Here is a 20,044-nt window from a genome sequence, read left to right as displayed (position 1 = left end):
TTCGGCGATTTTCTGTATAAAGCTGGCGGTTGAACAAAATGAACATCGCTGTCATGAATAATATTGATAAAAATAAGTTTTTATCTCGTTCAATTGGAGACTTTTGTGAACATGGTGAAAAGGTGTCAGGTTTGCAAAGTTAATTCTTATTTTCTTTCAGTGGAAGGTGACTACGTCGAGCGTAGCTAGAAACTAACTATCCTAGTCGAAATTCCGCTTGCAATAGTGGAAGGTCGCGGACCTCGGACCACCGCTAATTTGCACACCTGCCTCCAAATTGAAAAGATACGAAAATTTCTTTTTCTAATTTGAAATTGCCGCCAACAGCATGAACAGTTGAACTTATTATATAATAGACTACTGACGTAGTTGTACTACGTATTGATGACAAACAATATTCCTACAACTTTTGCCATTTGGGAAATCTAAACTACTTGTCTTAAGAGATTTTCGGCGATTAAATATTTCATACAATTGTTCTTTGACATCTTGGCCAAAAGCACAAGTCATAATGAACTACACAAGGATTCTTAATAAGCACTACTTCCTATGTGTAACTTCAAAACTTTTGGATAAATCGACGATCATTTAAGGTTTTTCTGGTCATATTTTTTGTAATCCAGAATAAAAAGTATTAAAAAAGTGTTCAATTAGTTATATATAACATAGTAGCAAGCTAGATAATAACAATGGCAAGTATTTCAGCATTTATTGGGTAGAACACAAATCTAGGGTGCTCGCATAATGCAGCTTAACTGCATAAAAATGAGGTCAAGAACAATGGACATGTGAAAGACAAACTTCGTAACATAAGGCATCTCTAAACAAAGTATGAAGGATTCAGGTCTTCAACTTTTTAAAATATAAATCTTTTATGAAGTTACTAAGTAGTTAAAGCAGACGCCAGATAACTCTTCCTATGTCCAACTTTCTGCAGCAAAAGTCACATCCTCAACTAAAATTGAAACTTAGGGTTGACTGCAGGATTTTTCAAACATATACACACCAAAAAAACTTCAAATAAAAGCATTTTAACACCAAAAAAAATTTAAAATAAAAAAATTTGTCAACAAGATGCAATTTTTCCATTTGTAAAAGGGCATAACTCTAGAACATTAAAAGTGATGCCACAAAAATTCAAATATGGTCTGTGTTTTGTGGTAATAAGCACTGTGTATAAGTTTCATAACATTTGGTAGAGGCAAACTTAAGTTAAAGAATGGAAACAAATTTTGGGACATACTGACAACGGTAAAACTTTATGCCTCCTCCACCATGGCGGGGGCATAATGATGTCCCTATGACAGGCTTGAATGTAGTGCAGCAAACATTAGATTTAATAAACAGTTGTGCAAAGTTAAAATGGTTGACTGAAAAACACTATGATACACCTGTGATACTTTGGATTGATTCCATTGCTTTATTTCCTGTTGGTTATTTTTGCTTATTGGCAAACACATATAATGTTCCAAAATATCTCCCGTGTAATTGGATTGTGGAAAGCAACAATATTGGTGTAAAGGCAGTAATTATGGAATGATGTGGAATTTAACCTTAGCATTGAAATTTTTAAAATATACATGTTTATCGTATTTAGGACGATTTAAAAGTTATTTCTTGCAAAGCAATTAAACAAGTTTTGAAAAGTTATTACCTATGTTATTTCAACTGATCGGGTGGAGCTTATGTTTTAATTTGCATAAGGACAATCTATTTGAAGATGTGTGTGATAAGAATGATTGCCCTTATAATTAATATTGAATTCTAATCACCTATCAGTGTCACCAAACGCATATACAAAAGAACTGAGTGTATGATATGGGACGAATAACTGGACACTGCCCAGTCAAGTGAAATAAATCTAGTAATAGCAGGAGATAAAATTGTAAATCTTAATACAAAAGTGTTAACAGAAAATTCAATATCCATTTTTAAATAACTGTTATTTGTAAATGAGGAACAGATATTTGCAATTTATAAGATGATAAGTCATCAAGGTCAAACCTAATCCCTGATCCCTGTAAGATTTTTCAGTCAGATGTATCTTACGGCATTTTTACAAATACAATACAATACATGTGTTTTATAATTTTATTTTACCAGTCAAAACAATAAATTGCTGATGTTACATAAATATTTAACAACGCACATTCAATCTGATGATAATGGAAATAGTCAATATTATCTATACAAAACTTCTAGTTGAGTATATGTGAACATGATTTGTCATTTGTAAACAGCTCCAACATAATGAAATTAGCCACTGAGATGATCATATTTATTATTTTTAGACATATTCAATCATTATTAAGTTGCAACAGACCATTCACACAACAAACTGTGGATTCATTATTATTCCGTGGATACTAATTTTTGTGGATTTTGTGGGAACATGTTAACCACGAAATTAAATGTTCAACGAAAACAAAATTTTATATAGGCTTGTATGTAGACTTCCGCAAAACCACGAAATTAAATATCCACGAACATACAAGTTTTCCTTAATCCACGCGAATTTGAACCCACAAAAATAACTGAATCCACAGTGACTTTTATTTTAAATCTGCTCATAGCCAGACTCCATGACAGATCTTATCATTATATAGTGTACAGTATCTGAGTCTGAGTGGTGTATAAATGGTCTATTTTACAACTCATTGAAAACAATTGAAACTGAACAATTATTACACAATCTTAATTATGCTATCACGATTATAGGGAAAAAGGGAAGAGAGGATGTTATATTGCACATTTAACTTAACTTTATAATGATAACATATACATACATACACTCCTAACATGCAATGTTCACTTATACAACTATAAAAATATCGTCGTTAAAATAATTAAAATGCATGTTTAAAGCTATGATTAAGACATACTGCAGATTAATTAGTTAACCAGATCTACAAAGCATTCGTATATTACTGTACAAGTACATAAGTTATAGCTTGTAAAAAAGCAATAGTTTTGAATACATGGTTTAAGAGTTAACAGCAAAGTCTTATATTTGTCAATTTGTCAAGCCTTTGACTTACCCTCAAATAGATACAAAATAAGTGCTTTATTTATAGCTTGTAATAAGCAATGGTTATGAATACATTGGTTTAAGACTTTTAAACAGCAAAGTCTTAGTTTTGATTGTTCCAGCCTTTGACTAACCCTCAAATACATACAAAATAAGTACTTTGACACTTGGTGGTTTGAACAAAAAACTGTTGCAAAAAACAACTTTCTAGTTCCATGCATTTCTGTCAAAAACTTTGGTTTTAGTGAACATCATTCATGCATTAAGGGGCATCATTACTTCAATTGAACAAATGGTTGGAAAAAGATGATGCTCGACTGCACAAATTATTGGGTAAATTAAATTCTTATAATTGTCATCAGCACTGCTGTCATTAGGTAAATGTCATTAAGTACCTACAGAAGAAACATTCTTTCTAGTTTATCCTCCATGATGACAATCACTTAGACGCTAGATAAACATTCATAGTACAGGGATGCAGCTGATCCCCTCTATCTGGTAAATAACGTCATAAAGGCACGCATAATTGATGATTTTTTTCGGTGAAGGACATAAATTGAAATTTTTGGTCTATTCATACATATTTGGTTGTATAGATAACTACTGGCATCTTATATGTTGGTAAAAAAAGTAAATGATACAATTCTCATTTGGTTTCCATGGATACTGTAGCACCTGGCTAATATAAATGGATGGACTTATTATATGACAATAATTCTAAGAAATGATTACCACCATTTTTAATCATGACTTGCAGAATTTAAGTAAATATTTCTATGCTAAAAATTTTTGAAAGCAGAGGTTTTGCTTTAAGAATATGAACATATGGAATTACAACAAAGCATAACAGATACACTATAATAAATAAAATGTGATGTGTCCTTTAAAATGACCATAAAGTTTCATAAACTGAATATGCCTAAACCCCTATTTTATATTTTCTAGCTTTATCAAAAATGTTGAAAACAAAACACTAGAATGCCAAGGATGTTTTTAAAATAGTTTATAAGCCATTTTAGAAAAATAATCATATATAGATCGAATGAAACACGACTCAAGCCAATGCTTAGCATTGATAAAAGCTAGAATTGAATCCTCAAAAAGAAATATCTCCTGAATTAACAATCAAAGTGGACAGACGGACGCACATAGATGAATATATTACATTGTTTATTTTAGGCATTGTATCCTTTTTAACTTCTTTTATTTCAATGTAGTAAATATAATTTGTTCCATAATGGAAGTGTTAAAATTATATATCACACATAAAGCATGTTCACATAAAGCATTATTCAGAATTAAAAAAAATCCTGATTTGGGGTTCCTTAAGAAAGATGCAAAGATAATTTAATACATAACCATTATGTGTAATAATATAGAATTATTCTGTAAACAGGAAGATGTAATACATACTCATATGAAGCTAGATATATCTGATTTAAGGAATCTCTGATTTGTTGTTCCTGATGAAAGTGTGAAAAAATTCACGATACTGACAGGTTGTGACAGACAGACAGGTTGCAAACCAGTATATCTGTTTGTTTTATATGATGCATAATGCCATTAAAAAATACAGTATTTGCTGAATGATTTTGGAATTGCGATGTGATTTTTATAGGAATTTGTAGTTCCTGAGGAAAATGTGAAGAATGAAAATTGACAGATTGCGACAGACAGACTTATATATGAACCAGTACATGCCTTTCCTTCAATTTTTTTTATAATGCAATATAAAATAACAGTATTTGCTTGATGAATTTGGAATTGTGATGTCAGTACAAAAACTCATTTTTGAAAAATATAAACCTAAATGATTAAATAAACAAAGTTTCAGCTGAATTTACACAGGACAAATCCATATAGAAAGGACAAAACGACAATATCATGTTAATTTACAAAGTTGAGGTAGATTGTTTGATGTCGGTGGGATTACATAATCGTCAAGCTATATATACGATGTCTTAGGCAAGATAAGCAATTTCAAAGCCACTTCTATTCATTCAATGAACTATACTAGTACAACTACTCCTAATCGAAATAATGAAGTTGTTAAGTGAGGGTAGTAATGCCCTTTACTATGAGGCGTCAAACGGTAAGTTAAGGCTAACATTTACGTCAAATTGATTAAAATTTTACTGTGATTCGTCAAAATATCCTTATCCTGCGTTGTCAGAGGTCTCAAATAATTATCGTTACAGTTATTTTTGGAAAAAGTTTAACGTGATTTGTCAAAATTATTAAATTTTTCATCGTCCAAAAGAAAGTGCAAATTTTATGGTCATGCACCGAAAATAACCATTGACGTCATTTGGCAATAATTCTTACTGTTATTTGTAATGAAGGTACCCCCCATTACCACCCTCTTATAATTACTTCACAACAAGAAGTTTGTCGTTAGCTGGAGAGAATTGGAGATGATGAGATCTTTAATTATTTCAGTTATGCTAGTCTTTCCATATTATGGATATCTAATGGCATAGATATAATATTAAATTCTAACCAATCTCTAATGGCATAGATATAAGATTAAATTCTAACCAATTGTAAAATATACATTGAAATCATTAATTCTAACAATTTGTAAAAAAAATATTATGATCAATTGTCGAAGTATAAAAATCGAAAAAGAATGCTTTATAAAATAAATAACTATATTGTACTAATATTTTCACAAAATAATTGTACCCTGATAAATGCAAACTATATTAATAATTAATTTTGCTATTTGAATTTCTCATACCTGTATCACAGTAGAATATATGTTTAATAATTATTTGTTTAATTATATTTAAGTGCTTCTTCAAAGGTATACTTCATAAGAATTAAATTAAAAATAAAAATAAATTTGACTTTGAAATAGATACTGCTATTAAACTTATAAATTGTCATGAAATTTTTGTCAATGTGAAACATGCAACAAAAAGAGAATTTCATTAATAAACAATCACACTGACATTCTCGAGTATGTTAATTACAACGTGCACTTGAATTGCATTAATCAAGATCTCAATCATGTTATTGATCAGGGACTCAGAATAATAAATGCACATGATTAATTTTTGAATAAACAGTATTTGGTTACAACATTAATTTTTTTCATCAGTATTTATGAGACGTATAATAATAACAACAAAACTAGTCCTAGTGAGGCTAATAATAATAACACATAAAATATTGTAAAACAATAAAATAAAACATGATTGTCTGCACCTTCAACAAAATATAACAATAACTAAAATACTCAAGGTAAAAGTTATAATAAAATGCCACCAAGGGAATTGTCAACTTGTGTGTAATACGACCCTATCAATACAATTCTATGGATACATGTTAAAATCAAACGGTAGCGAAAAAATTTACTCCATGTGTATACAAAACTTAATAAGGATAGGGGGTTATTTTCACAAAAAAATCTTAAGACAAAATTTGACCATAAGTTATACTGAAATGACTTAAGAGTATTTTCGTTCTTTTTAAGAATTTTTGTGAAATTGATCAAAGAGTTTAACCAAAATTTTAAATTCTTGTTGTTGAACATTACAACAAATTGTAAATAGTATTCTGAGGCCAAAATCTATCATCAGTTATTCTGAATTATCTCTCTTTGGCTGTTTAGTTCTGATATAACTTTTTCTCAAACCAGTTAACATTTGATAAAGGTATAATTAAGTGATTATTTAAAGTACTTTAGTCAATAAAACATATGATTATAAAAATGTAATAAATAACAGTTTTCAAAATATTCACAACCAGTATGATATATATATAAAAGCATGTCTCCTCAAATTAAAATCTCTCACAGTTTTTTGTATAATTAATGATAAATTATAGATATATTTTATGCCTTCTTTTCTTTTTTCCTTACATTTGTAGAAAAGTAAGAGATAATAACAAATTAGAAGCAAAATAAAAGTGTTTTATTAGGTTGTAAATTTTGAAACTCAGTCATTTTTTCTAAACATTATCATTAGCACCATATCAAAAAGATAAAACAAATAACTCCCAATCCACCTTTTGAGCAGACAGGAAACTTCAGTTTAGATCTAATTATGTTTTAAAATGTCCTGGGATTTGTTACATACAAGAAATTATCAATCCCACTCATACATTTTGTACCTTTCTTATTCTATCCTTTTTTCTTAATGAAAAACTTTAAAAAATGTGAGAGAGACAGATGAATAAACAAACAATGTAAGAAATGGCGGCTACAGATTAACAGGTAACGTCACTTTGTCTGTTCCTTGACTGTACGTCACTGATGTACTATTATTAGATTTATTTGATTTCCCCGATCGGGAACTTGTCGGTGTGTATGACCGATGATACGATGTAGGTTGTGAATGAGTCTGAGAATTTGAAGAGTAAACACTAGGAGCATTTATATATCCTCCTCCTCCTTCCCTCATATAAGGTGTGTACATTGATGTATGATTGTTTGTAGGATATACTGGCTGCATCGGGAAATATCCTTGATGAGTATGTTGGTACTGCTGGGGATAAGGGTGTTGTATTGGATATTGGTGACCTGAAAAAAACAACAGACTTTTAGTTTTAGTTTCTTTTATATATTTTGGAGTTTGGTTTGCCGTCCGTTATCACTGAACTAGAACACATTTTTGTTTAGTCCAGCTGAAACACGATTCAGAGTGCTGGATTTTCTCGCTGTATTGAAGACCCATTGATGGCCTTCAGCTGTTTTCTGCTCTTTGGTTGTCTCTTTGACACTTTCCCCAGTTCCATTCTCAATTTCATTAATAAACTGACTAAATAAATTGTTGACACAGAGATATGCCTTGTCAGTATGAAATTTTGATACATACAAAACTGCATATCAATCTCATTGACTTATGAATCATCAGTGGTTCCCTTTAAACTGACCTAACCTTATCACAAACTTAAACATGTAATTAAGGAGTGCATCGATTCAAAAGTCATAGAACCATGGCTGATGGGAGGGGAGTATAACTTAATGTAATGAGATGTGCTAAAGCTAATACAACTGCATACTACTTTGAGTCTTTTGTAGACGAAACGCGCGTCTGGCGTATATGTAAAATTTAGTCCTGGTATCTATGATAAGTGTATCTACATATTATTAGTGGTTACCTTTAGTGTCCTAATCACAAACTTTAAATTAGGTTAATGTTTTTTAAAGTCATTAAATCAACTATGAATTCATCAAGGCAATCAAAAACTTGAACCTTTAATTTACTACAGGTACTTATAGTACATAAAGTAAAACGAGCATAAATATGTTATAGCGATCATATTTTACCAAATTCTCATTAGATTTTTGAATATTCATTTTCAATTTAATGTAAAACTACAGATTTATAATCAATTAAAAAGTCAGAAAGTATTTTTTATTTATCTGCCCTTGTAGATGTAATTACTCTATTGATATCTTGCAATCTGTTCTTAATAAAACGTAATAAAAATTGTACATTTTTAATTATTTTGAAGTTTCCAATTAATTCAATATTCTCCAATTTACTATATTCTTAACCTTTTTAATGAGTTCAGAAATTCTTATTTTTTGTATATTTTTGTTAAAAAAAATTATTGCCATGAGAATTTTGAAATGGTTACTTTTCTTTCTAATCTTTAATAATGATTAAAGATAAAAAAAAAAAAAAAAAAAAATCAAATAATTCTGGCTTGAACCCTTCATACAAAATGTACTTGGATTATGGTTTTACATGCCAATAAAACACAAAAAGTCCATTCAATTCTTAATAAATGTTAAAAAAAGGTACCTTATTACATATTCTCGATATTATGTAACAAATACACAAGTAATACTCAAGTGTATTTAAATACAAATAAAGTCTACTGTACATCGGTCTACTTCACTCACAAGATGCATTTATACAAATTCATTAGCTTATTCAATTCAAAATTTATGATTATGCTATTTTTCTTCAGAAAATATGAATAAAAGGAGATGTATTTTTCAATGTAAATCTCACGAGATAGATTGGCAGATAGTTACATGGCACTCACAATTACATTTTTAATGTGTTACATAATTTTTGTGTTGCCATTCTTTTCAATATTACAAATTTCAGCATGTCTGAATCCTGTCATTATAAGGTTGTCTACAAGGTACTGTTGATGTGGTTCATAAATGTTTCTGTTTCCCATTTTTTATAAAGATTAGACTGTTGGTTTTCTCCTTTGAATGGTTTTACTTGCTGTTTGGTGTGACCGAAAGCTCAATGTTGAAGACCGTACTTTGACTTATAATGTTTTTTTTTTTACAAATTGTGATTTTAAAGGAGAGTTGTCGCATTGGCACTCATACCACATCTTCTTATCTCTAAATCAATACTCTGTTGGTGCATGTTGGGTTGCACGATTTATTTATTGTTTTAAAGCTGCAGAACCCTGTGTTAAGCCTATGACTGTCAGTGTTACAGTGTAAGGATTACTGCAAGACAAATTCATGTCAATGTAATATTTGTTGAATTTACCTGGATTTGTTATAAAAACTTAATTTTGATATACATTTGTACCTATCTAAGACTAAGTAAAGCAACTTATTTGTGAGATACCTAGCAATACCCATTTCAAGTGCGCAAATAGTTAACCGAATATTTGTTTGGTATAGGTGTACCAATAGTTAACCTTATGTTTGTTTGGTATAGGTATACCAATACTTAACCTAACCTTGATTTGGTATAAGTGTTCCAATAAATAACCTTACCTTGGTTTGGTATAGGTGTAACAATACTTAACCTAACCTTGATTTGGTATAAGTGTTCCAATAAATAACCTTACCTTGGTTTGGTATAGGTGTATCAATAGTTAACCTTACCTTGATTTTGTATAGGTGTACCAATAGCTAACCTTATGTTAGTTTGGTATACCAATACTCAATAGCTATCAAAGGTACCAGGATTATAATTTAGTACGCCAGTATCTACATAAGACTCATCAGTGACGCTCATATCAAAATATTTATCAAGCCAAACAAGTACGAAAATGAAGAGCATTGAACCTTTTAAACCTTGATTTGGTATATATAGGTGTATCAATAATTAACCTTACCTTGATTTGGTATAGGTGTATCAATAATCAACATTATCTTGGTTTAGTATAGGTGTATCAATAGTTAACCTTATTTATGTTTAGTATAGGTGTACCAATAGTTAACCTTATTTATGTTTAGTAAAGGTGTACCAATGTTAACCTTATTTATGTTTAGTATAGGTATACCAATAGTTACCTTATTTATGTTTAGTATAGGTGTACCAATAGTTAACCTTAGTTATGTTTAGTATAGGTGTACCAATAGTTAACTTTTTTTTTGTATAGGTTTACAAAATAACATTACCTTGGTTTGGTATAGGTGTACCAATAATTAACCTTACCTTGATTTGGTATGGGTGTACCATTAGCCACAATAGAAGTGGCAGTTGAAGTTGTGCCACTTGTTTCCTGATGTGGTTTACAAAAAGTTCTACGACAACAACACGCTATTACCACAGTAAACACAATAATTACAATTAAACTTCCAACAGTTATTGTCACTGATGCTGTTATTCCGAGGGAGAAAAACTTTTCTAGGAAATGACTCTCTGAAAAAGATAGAAAATACCATAAAGTTTAAATAGATAAAATGAAACTCTGAATGTATTTAAGGTTTCACTGCAACATTGTGTATATCAAAAGTGTACATGGAATTGTGATTGTCACAGTTGTACAGTGGAGACATTATTATTCATATGATACCAATTTTTTTTCAATTTTGTTGGTAAACCTGTAGGTGACCAACAAAGTACAAATTCTCTATAGGCTTGTAAAAAATGAATTGAATGGTTTATTTTACAAATTGTGATTGACAGTTGTTTCATTGGCATTCATACCAAAATATTCAGTGATTTGTTTCTATATATCATGTATAAAATGTCAAATTTTTCACTTTTTTAGCCCACATATATGTGGATATAGAAATCATGCAAAATCTGTTGCAAAAGTGACTTGACCCTAATCCCGATCAAGAGAAACTTTACAAACAGGGGAAAAAAGCTCTTGCAAATTTGTTCAAAAATATATGATTTTTATAAGATTATGACACTCTACCCTAAGCCAAAGTGTGAAAGTTGAAAATCATATTCATAAAAAACAAACAACTAGGAAATGAAAGTTCACTATGAAACAGACATGAAAGGGTATGTCTTAACTGTTGTAAATATCTGAACCTTAGTCAATTAACTAAATTATCTAACTTAGAGAAAAACACCATTAACTTTGGTATTACTTAAAGGTCTTCAAGCTGATAAAGTAACAATTTTTTTCCTCTGTAATGGCATGACTATTTTTCATTATATCATATGTTTCTATTGATCCAGACTATTCTAGACTCAAAATCAAAGCAGAAGAAATTAATTAATTTATCACAAATCATTTATCTGATGAAAAAATATATCATCAAAAGAATTTGAGTAAATTCCGAAACATTACCAAACTATCTCGTTTACCAGATTACTGGTAGATAGTTTTTGTTTTTCATCGATTTCAACATGTCAATTATGGCGAGATAATTAACGACATAAAAGGATAACTAAGTTAATATACAATAGCACGAAAATGTGATTAAAGAATATCTACGAGGATATAATAGACATCTATAGCGGCAGGACAAATCATTTCTAGATGTTAACATTTCAATTGATTCACGGTACAATTTACGAGGTAAAATCATGTTTCCGTAATAGCTCTGTTTATAACTAACGTAATGTATGTGATCTGGAAGTAAAATACAAATTAAAAGTAATTTTAGTCTTTCCTTTTTATTCTGAAATAAAAGTAGACAGATAATTTAATTGAGAAAAAAAAGAAATACAAATAGGAGCAACATTTTAATTATGCTAACAAAATATTTCAAAGTTTTCTTGTGATTGCAGAATATAAACTGGCATATAAGGAAAAGTCATCAAATATATATTCCTGGTTAATAGCAGAATTTCTATTTCAAAGGTGTCAATGTTTATTTGTAGTATAATTTATCAACATTTATATGGGTACCATTAATTTGAATTCAAATGACTTCTACATTCATAAAAGAAACATAAATATGTGCTCATTAATTGTTTTTTGCTTTGTCATTCTTCTGGTGAAATTTAAGCTTTTGTTTCTTGAAATATTGCACAGTTGCTCGTAGGAATTTAGGAATTTTTATCCTGATTTAAGGACCAACTCCCCACATTTTTTTCTAAATATATGCAAATTCTCAGGTCAGTAACTAGAAAAAATCTCTCAAATGAGGATGCACTGTTTTACCTGAACCAAAAGCTCAATAGATGGATTTTACAATTTGAAGGTCATAAAGTTTGTCAACTAGAGGCTCTAAAGAGCCTGTGTCACCCACCTTGGTCAACAAAGGACACAGATGGATTCATGACAAAATTGTGTTTTGGTGATAGTGATGTGTTTTTAGATCTTACTTTACTTAACATTCTTGCTGCTTACAATTATCTTTATCTATAATGAACTTGGCCCAGTAGTTTCAGTGGAAAATGTTAGTGAAAATCTACAAATTTTATGAAAATTGTTAAAAATTAACTATGAAGGGCAATAACTCCTTAGGGGGTCAATTGACCATTTTGGTCAAGTTGACTTATTTTTAGGTCTTATTTTGCTGTACATTATTGTTGTTTACAGTTTATCTCTATTATAGTATTGAAAGTAATAACCAAAAACACCAAAATTTCCTTAAAATTACCAATTTAGGGGCAGCAACCTAACAATTGATTATCCGATTCATCTGAAAATTCCAGGGCAGGTAGATCTTTACCTGATTAACAAATTTACATCCAGTCAGATTTGCTCTAAATGCTTTGGTTTTTGAGTAATAAGCCAAAAACTGCATTTTACCCCTATGTTCTATTTTCAGCAATGGCGGCCATCTTGGTTGGTTGGCTGAGTTACCTGACACATTTTTTATACTACAAATGTAGATACCCCAATGTTGATTATGGCCAAGTTTGGTTTAATTCGGCCCAGTAGTTTTAGAGGAGAAGATTTTTGTAAAAGATTACTAAAATTTAGGAAAAATGGTTAATGATTGACTATAAAGGGCAATAACTCCTAAAGGGGTCAACTGACCATTTTCGTCATGTTGACTTATTTGTAAATCTTACTTTGCTGAACATTATTGCTGTTTACAGTTTATCTCTATCAATAATAATATTCAAGATAATAACCAAAAACAGCAAAATTTCCTTAAAATTACTAATTCAGGGGCAGCAACCTAACAACGGGTTGTCCGATTCATCTGAAAATGTCAGGGCAGATAGATCTTTACCTGATAAACAATTTCACTGCCAGTCAAATTTGCTCTCAATGCTTTGGTTTTTGAGTTATAAGCCAAAAACTGCATTTTACCCCTATGTTCTATTTCTAGCCATGGCGGCCATCTTGGTTGGTTGGCTGGGTCACCGGACACATTTTTTAAACTAGATACCCCAATAATTATTGTGGCTAAGTTTGGTTAAATTTGGCCCAGTAGTTTCAGAGGAGAAGATTTTTGTAAAAGTTAACAGATGACGACGACGACGACGACGACGACAGACACAAAGTGATGAGAAAAGCTCACTTGGCCTTTCGGTCCAGGTGAGCTAATAAAACATGATATTTATTATCTTGTCAATAGTCAATAATAAAGATCACACTTATAACTTCTCCAACAATATCACAATTACAAATATTGTTTAGAACACCCAACTATTGTCTACATTATATGAAATTATTCAGTAGTTTTCTGTATTAGCAGTAGTTTTAAACTTACTTCCTTAGATCATGTACACAGTCAAAAACACAATGAACGTCTAGATTTGAGAAAGAACATCCCTAAACAATGCTATCAAAGAAATCTATTTTAAATGCACAAAATTGCATTTTTATGTCTAACAAAAACAACAAAAGAGCTATGAAGACTGACAATAAACAGTTCTTTTATTGATGCTAAATTTAATCTTTATAAAGAGCAATGTTGTGAGTTAAGATAAATATTTACCCAATATTTCACAATAAACAGATAAAAACATTGATTTTATAAACATATGTTTTAAACTGAAGCTGGGTAAATGACATATTTTTATCTTTTTAAAAATATTAGCAAAAGATCATTTTCAGATAGGATTTATTAATACTGTTTTCTCTGCTTGAGAGTCTTCAGAAAAACCATAACTTTTGATAACTATTCAAGATTCTAAGACCTGGTTTTATTATTGATAAAAGATTACGTCAGTTCCATCAGATATTAAGACTAGTTGCGCTCCTGGAAGTTTGTGTTTTATTCTTTTGTCCTCAATAAAAGTTCAATGAATGAAGAGGAAGTGTAATAAAGAGGACACCCTCTAAAGATTGTTGGCATCAGACATGGTTACAGTGTCCCCCACTGTTATAGGTCTTTGTCCTCAAGCAAATGTCAATTCATGATAAGAATTTAGAGAAAAAAAGAATTGAAAATCTTAAAGATGTTGCATAATGTATGGTTATAGTATTCCTTATTGTTGCCTGTCTGTGTCCTCAATCAAGGTTCAATGAACCAGAAAACTAATATGTCAGGAAGGGCCAGGCTTGCCCGTTTTTTGTTTGAGGCACAGATACTGATGCAAACGAGGTAAAACATCTTCACAGGATTCATATCTTTTAAATTTTGACACAAGGATTTGTTGTACTTAAATATAAAGTTTCACTTTGTCTATAGGACTCCAATTGGAATGGGAGTTAACATACTTATATTTTAAGTTACGTTGAAGTCCATTTTGAACAAAAACTAAATCTTTTTACATAATTCCTTTGCCAATTTCAAAAAATAATAATAGCAACATCTACATAATATGAAAATTTTCATCAGTATCCTAACAACACTTTTATGTAAAACATTTAAAGTTTTTAAATTTCTTATTTTCTTCATGTTTTATTTACTGTTATCTTTCTAAACACACACACACACACTGAAGCCCCTCATTAGCTAGTGCACTTTGTGGTACAAATATCTATCATTTTTTTTTGTAAGCTGTTTAAGAGTGTGAGGTCATTGGCAGTATTTTTTTTTATCATTTTTTTCAATTTCTTATTTAAGTTTTTAAGTAAAATATATCAATAATATCAAAGGGTTAAGTTGAGATTTTTTACAAACAACTTCTTTAATGAGTTCTTCACTGTAGTTACACATTTATCAAGATGACAATTTTATTGATGTGTTTATCTACTTTTAATGCTTTAAAACTGTAATAATTTAAATGTGAATTATTCTCAAGTCTATAGATAAAGGTGCATGATTCAGGAAGCATTTGGTGAAATTGTGTAATATGATCACTAGTAATTGTTTTCAAGTCCAAACTTTTGATTTTTATTTGAATTAAAATGCCATAACTTGAAAAACTTTGACATTATTTTTTTTTTTCGATTTATTTCCTTCTTGAAAAGAAATTACATAATATCTGCCTTATTAAAGGTGTAGATTTCAGAGGTAGAGAAATAAAATCAACAGAGATTAGTGATATTCTTGACAAATCTGAAATCTGTATCAAGAAACCTTGTATAACTTCAAAGTCATCTAAATGTTTTAGTGCATACTAATCAGAGCTTACATGCAAGGAAACGGAATTACAACATATTACAATTTATCTACAAAATCTGAATCTAATGTTGGCAATGAAATCCCTAGACTACTTGTAATCTCATTATCTTACAATAATCAAAACTATAACTGTATCATTGTAGGAAACAATATTATATCAAATTATAGCTATATAACATTAGTTTTACAAAACAATAATTATAAAGGACTTCCTAGGGAAATTAAGATTGAATGGTCCAAGGTCTATTCATATTTAGTTTGGGTGGTTTTCATACTGAAAAAGCTTGTTCACAATTGCTGACTCGACAGTTAATTTGTTTTAATTTTAAAATTTCAAACACCCGATATTGATTCTAGCTATCCTGGGCCTCACTTCCCAATATCCTTATAAAAAGAGAAAATAATATGTCTATATGATATTATATGATGTGTATTTATAAATCCCTTGTCCATTCTAATAATCTAACAAAACAAGTTCCATGATTTCTCTGGAGTCGATCGCTGTATTGACGTGGTCTATAACATTGTATCTATAGAAGGATGAAAGCGCTGATATCCGCTGTCAGGAGCCAAGCTTCAAAGCTGAAGTTTTCATGTGAACAGCAAATATAATGATCTTCATGCTATATAAATCTGATCTTAGATTCACAATTCTCAAAAGATTTCTCATCAAATAATCTCAATAGAATTTTTATCATACATTTTTACCATTTCCTATGAAACAATTTTATTGTGAGTAAAGCCTTCAGTGAAATCATTGCACATTGTACACAACAAGTGTTATATTTATGATCAATATATGTTTTGTTGTAATTTTCATTTTGTTACTTTACCATCAGATATTGAAATCCCATTATACACGTCCCTTAATTGTCATTACTATCTTCCTTATCTGCTTATCCTTTCAGTGCACCTGAGATCATCCCCAGTTTTTTGTGGGGTTTGTGTTGCTTAGTCTTTAGTTTTCTATGTTGTGTCTTGTCAATTATTATTTGTCTGTCTTTTTCTTTTTTTAGCCATGGCACTGTCAGTTTATTTTCGCTCTATGAGTTTTATTCTCCCTCTGGTATCTTTAACCCCTCTTTTAAAAGCATGAAGCGTATACAAAGTATTATAGCTGTACATTACTTTATTCATTTAATGCCTATGTTCAAGATTCATTTTTAAAGAGTGTAATACTAATAAATGATTGCCCCTATCCTTTTTATAAACTCATACCCTTTTCTCCACAGTTAGACGGCCCAGTATCTAACTCATCACTAGAATCTGTGCAGTGATCTATATCATCACACACTAAATCTTCATCAATACACCATTTATTGTTACATGTAAATCTACTCGCACATGAGTTAAACTTTTGATAATCTGAAAAAGAAAAATTTAAAAATTGTAATATACATGTTTAAGTATTTAATTAAAGGATCATTACATTTTGATAAACATAAATTTTCTTCATAAAAGATACATAATCATACTGAATATATGAGTAATATTTGCCACTAAACATTCATGGATACAGGTAAACCACAAATTTGAATGTATGACAAAATGCATATTTTTTATAGGTTTGTATGTAGACTTTTATAACCACCAAGAAAAATATCCACAAAATTATCATATTTCCTCATCTGAATCCAAGAAAATTGGCACCCACAAAAAATAAATAAATATTTGTATATCTAAATTCATGCAAACAGAGAGACAAGAGAGAAATTACATTTGGTACAGTAAATAAATATTGTGATGTTTTATTAATGAATGCAGAAATTACAACAGAATTAACTGCCCGACAGGTATCATAAAAAATAAAACTTTCCTTTTGAAATTATGATAGCATTATATGTCTGTAGTATTTCCTGGAATTACAATAACTAATGTCACATTTTTGTAATGTTTGACAATCACAAAAAATAAACCAAGCAAAATATCTGAATTTACAATACATCCTTTTATTGTATAATATTCTAAAGTATTATAAATTCATGTGCAATACCCAAAGGAATGGATTCAACAATGGTTTTACGGTACATCGGTGTATGAAAACAATTCAAACTGGACATATAACATTAACAAAGTTATTTAAGCTTTACAAGAATGGCAATGGATGTGTATTTTGTGAAATAATCTTCTGGGACCTATCATTATATGATGCAATATTCATTCTGTTTAATCTATTTCATAGATTACATCCCAGCTCCTTTGTTCTTACAGGGGTGATCTGAGCCGGATCACCCCTACCAGATCACCCTAGTTTGAGTTTCTTTGTTATGCATGCTTTCCTTTGTTCTGTAACATTTTGGGGGGAATGCCAAATCCACTATAAAACTTATAATTAATCATACGGAAAAGACTATCTATCATAATTCACATACATTGTAGAAAAAATCCAGTGTATATGCTGGGATTTCGAACTCAAGACCTTTAGCATATCAAGCCATGACACAATCCACTACACCAGGACGACTGGATACGAACTATCAGTAATTTAACATACTTGAAGGAAGCAAGATATTTTTATAAGTGGGGCGAGTTGGCAGACCTGTATTCAGTGGGGTTTTAACCCTTTTCGTTAATAAGCGTGTTGTCAGACTGATTGTTCAATTTGATTTTACATTTTTTCAAATTGGGGCAAGTCGGTAAACAAGAGTGGGGCATTTCTTTTATAAAGTGTTGATATAGTGTGGGCCGATTGGCCAGTGGGGCGAGTTGACATTATTTGATATCTACTCATCGTGTTCGGGGGTCATTAAGGGTATACATCATATAGTAATATATAAAGTATATTATAATGGTTGTGTGGCGTTCTAAACTAGATTTTATGAATTGTAAATGGTTTTTCGTCTAATCTAAAACAGCTGGGATGTAAAATAGTTATCCATTCGGACTTGGTGTGTCAGTGTTAGATCACCCTCTGGCCCCGGCCATCAGGGTGATCTTACACTGACACACCGCGTCCTCATGGGATAACTATTAAAGATTGCTGTAAGACTGGTGCATTCTTCTAACCTGAAGAACATGAAAACAAATCCAGTTTAATACAAATTTGCACCTTTATAATTCTCTAACTGTGAACACTACTCCCTAAGGAAGGAGTAATACCACATCTTTGGGACCTAAACTTTACTAATATTACAGAAATGGTGACTCATAGCTGATAATAACTCAAAATCCTTTAATAATTCTGTTTCTATTAAGATGTAAAAACCTGCTCAGTTCATTTGCACATGACTTCTAGTGCAAAGAATATAATTACCATTAACCATTACAAGACAAATATTGATCTGTCAGTATGGAAAGGCAAATAAAACAGATTGTTTCAATATTATATGCCATATTATTAACCATAAATTTGCTCTAGTTTTCACTAAACAATTAGGGACTATGAAATATGCATGACATAGTCTTCAATTTAATGGTCATATGTTGTTTACAATGCAATCCATTCATCAGCCGTTAAAACAATTGTTTATCCTATACAAATATGAAATGACAACTTCTAAATCACAATTAGATGACTTATTCCAACAAAACATTATTACAAATTGATAAAATACTTGGCTATCCTTTCTGTTTATTTACTTGTTGCAAATTTAATGCAATGTTATGGAATTGGATTTGAAAATAAATTGGCAATATTTACAATTGATTATAAAACAGTCTAGATATTGGTAGTCGTGGAGTGCAACCTTGTGTAAATATTTTCCACTCATCCAAACACAGATTTTATCTCAAAGTTTATCTGTTATGGCAGCAGTAAAACAAAATTTGAATTACAATGCTTTACATTAAGTATTAATGATCTCTTATTCATTCAGTGGCTAGCTTATCCATTGCTTTACATTACAATGTTTTACATTAAGTATTAATGATCTCTTATTCATTGAGTGGCTAGCTTATCCATTGCTTTACATTACAATGCTTTACATTAAGTATTAATGATCTCTTATTCATTCAGTGGCTAGCTTATCCATTGCTTTACATTACAATGCTTTACATTAAGTATAAATGATCTCATATTCATTGAGTGGCTAGCTAATCCATTGCTTTACATTACAATGCTTTACATTAAGTATAAATGATCTCATATTCATTGAGTGGCTAGCTTATCCATTGCTTTACATTACAATGCTTTACATTAAGTATTAATGATCTCTTATTCATTGAGTGGCTAGCTAATCCATTGCTTTACATTACAATGCTTTACATTAAGTATAAATGATCTCATATTCATTGAGTGGCTAGCTTATCCATTGCTTTACATTACAATGCTTTACATTAAGTATAAATGATCTCATATTCATTGAGTGGCTAGCTTATCCATTGCTTTACATTACAATGCTTTACATTAAGTATTAATGATCTCTTATTCATTCAGTGGCTAGCTTATCCATTGCTTTACATTACAATGCTTTACATTAAGT

At 30.3% G+C, this 20,044-nt stretch overlaps 1 protein-coding gene across 1 annotated transcript in view; it reads right to left on the bottom strand.

The window, feature by feature from the left end:
- Positions 1-2,077: 2,077 nt before the first annotated feature.
- Positions 2,078-20,044, bottom strand: part of LOC143078774 (uncharacterized) — a 73,987-nt gene continuing 56,020 nt past the window's right edge. The window contains exons 5-7 of the mRNA XM_076253736.1: positions 16,842-16,988; positions 10,402-10,608; positions 2,078-7,553 (exon numbers count right to left, since the gene is read on the bottom strand). Coding sequence (XP_076109851.1) covers positions 7,234-7,553; positions 10,402-10,608; positions 16,842-16,988 — 674 coding nt within the window. The 3' untranslated portion in view covers positions 2,078-7,233. The remainder of the gene's footprint in view (positions 7,554-10,401; positions 10,609-16,841; positions 16,989-20,044) is intronic.

This window comes from Mytilus galloprovincialis, chromosome 6 (assembly GCF_965363235.1).
Source record: "Mytilus galloprovincialis chromosome 6, xbMytGall1.hap1.1, whole genome shotgun sequence".
Lineage (NCBI taxonomy): Eukaryota > Metazoa > Mollusca > Bivalvia > Mytilida > Mytilidae > Mytilus > Mytilus galloprovincialis.
The sequence above is the reverse complement of the archived record's forward strand: the minus strand, read 5'-3'. Positions and strand labels throughout refer to the sequence as shown.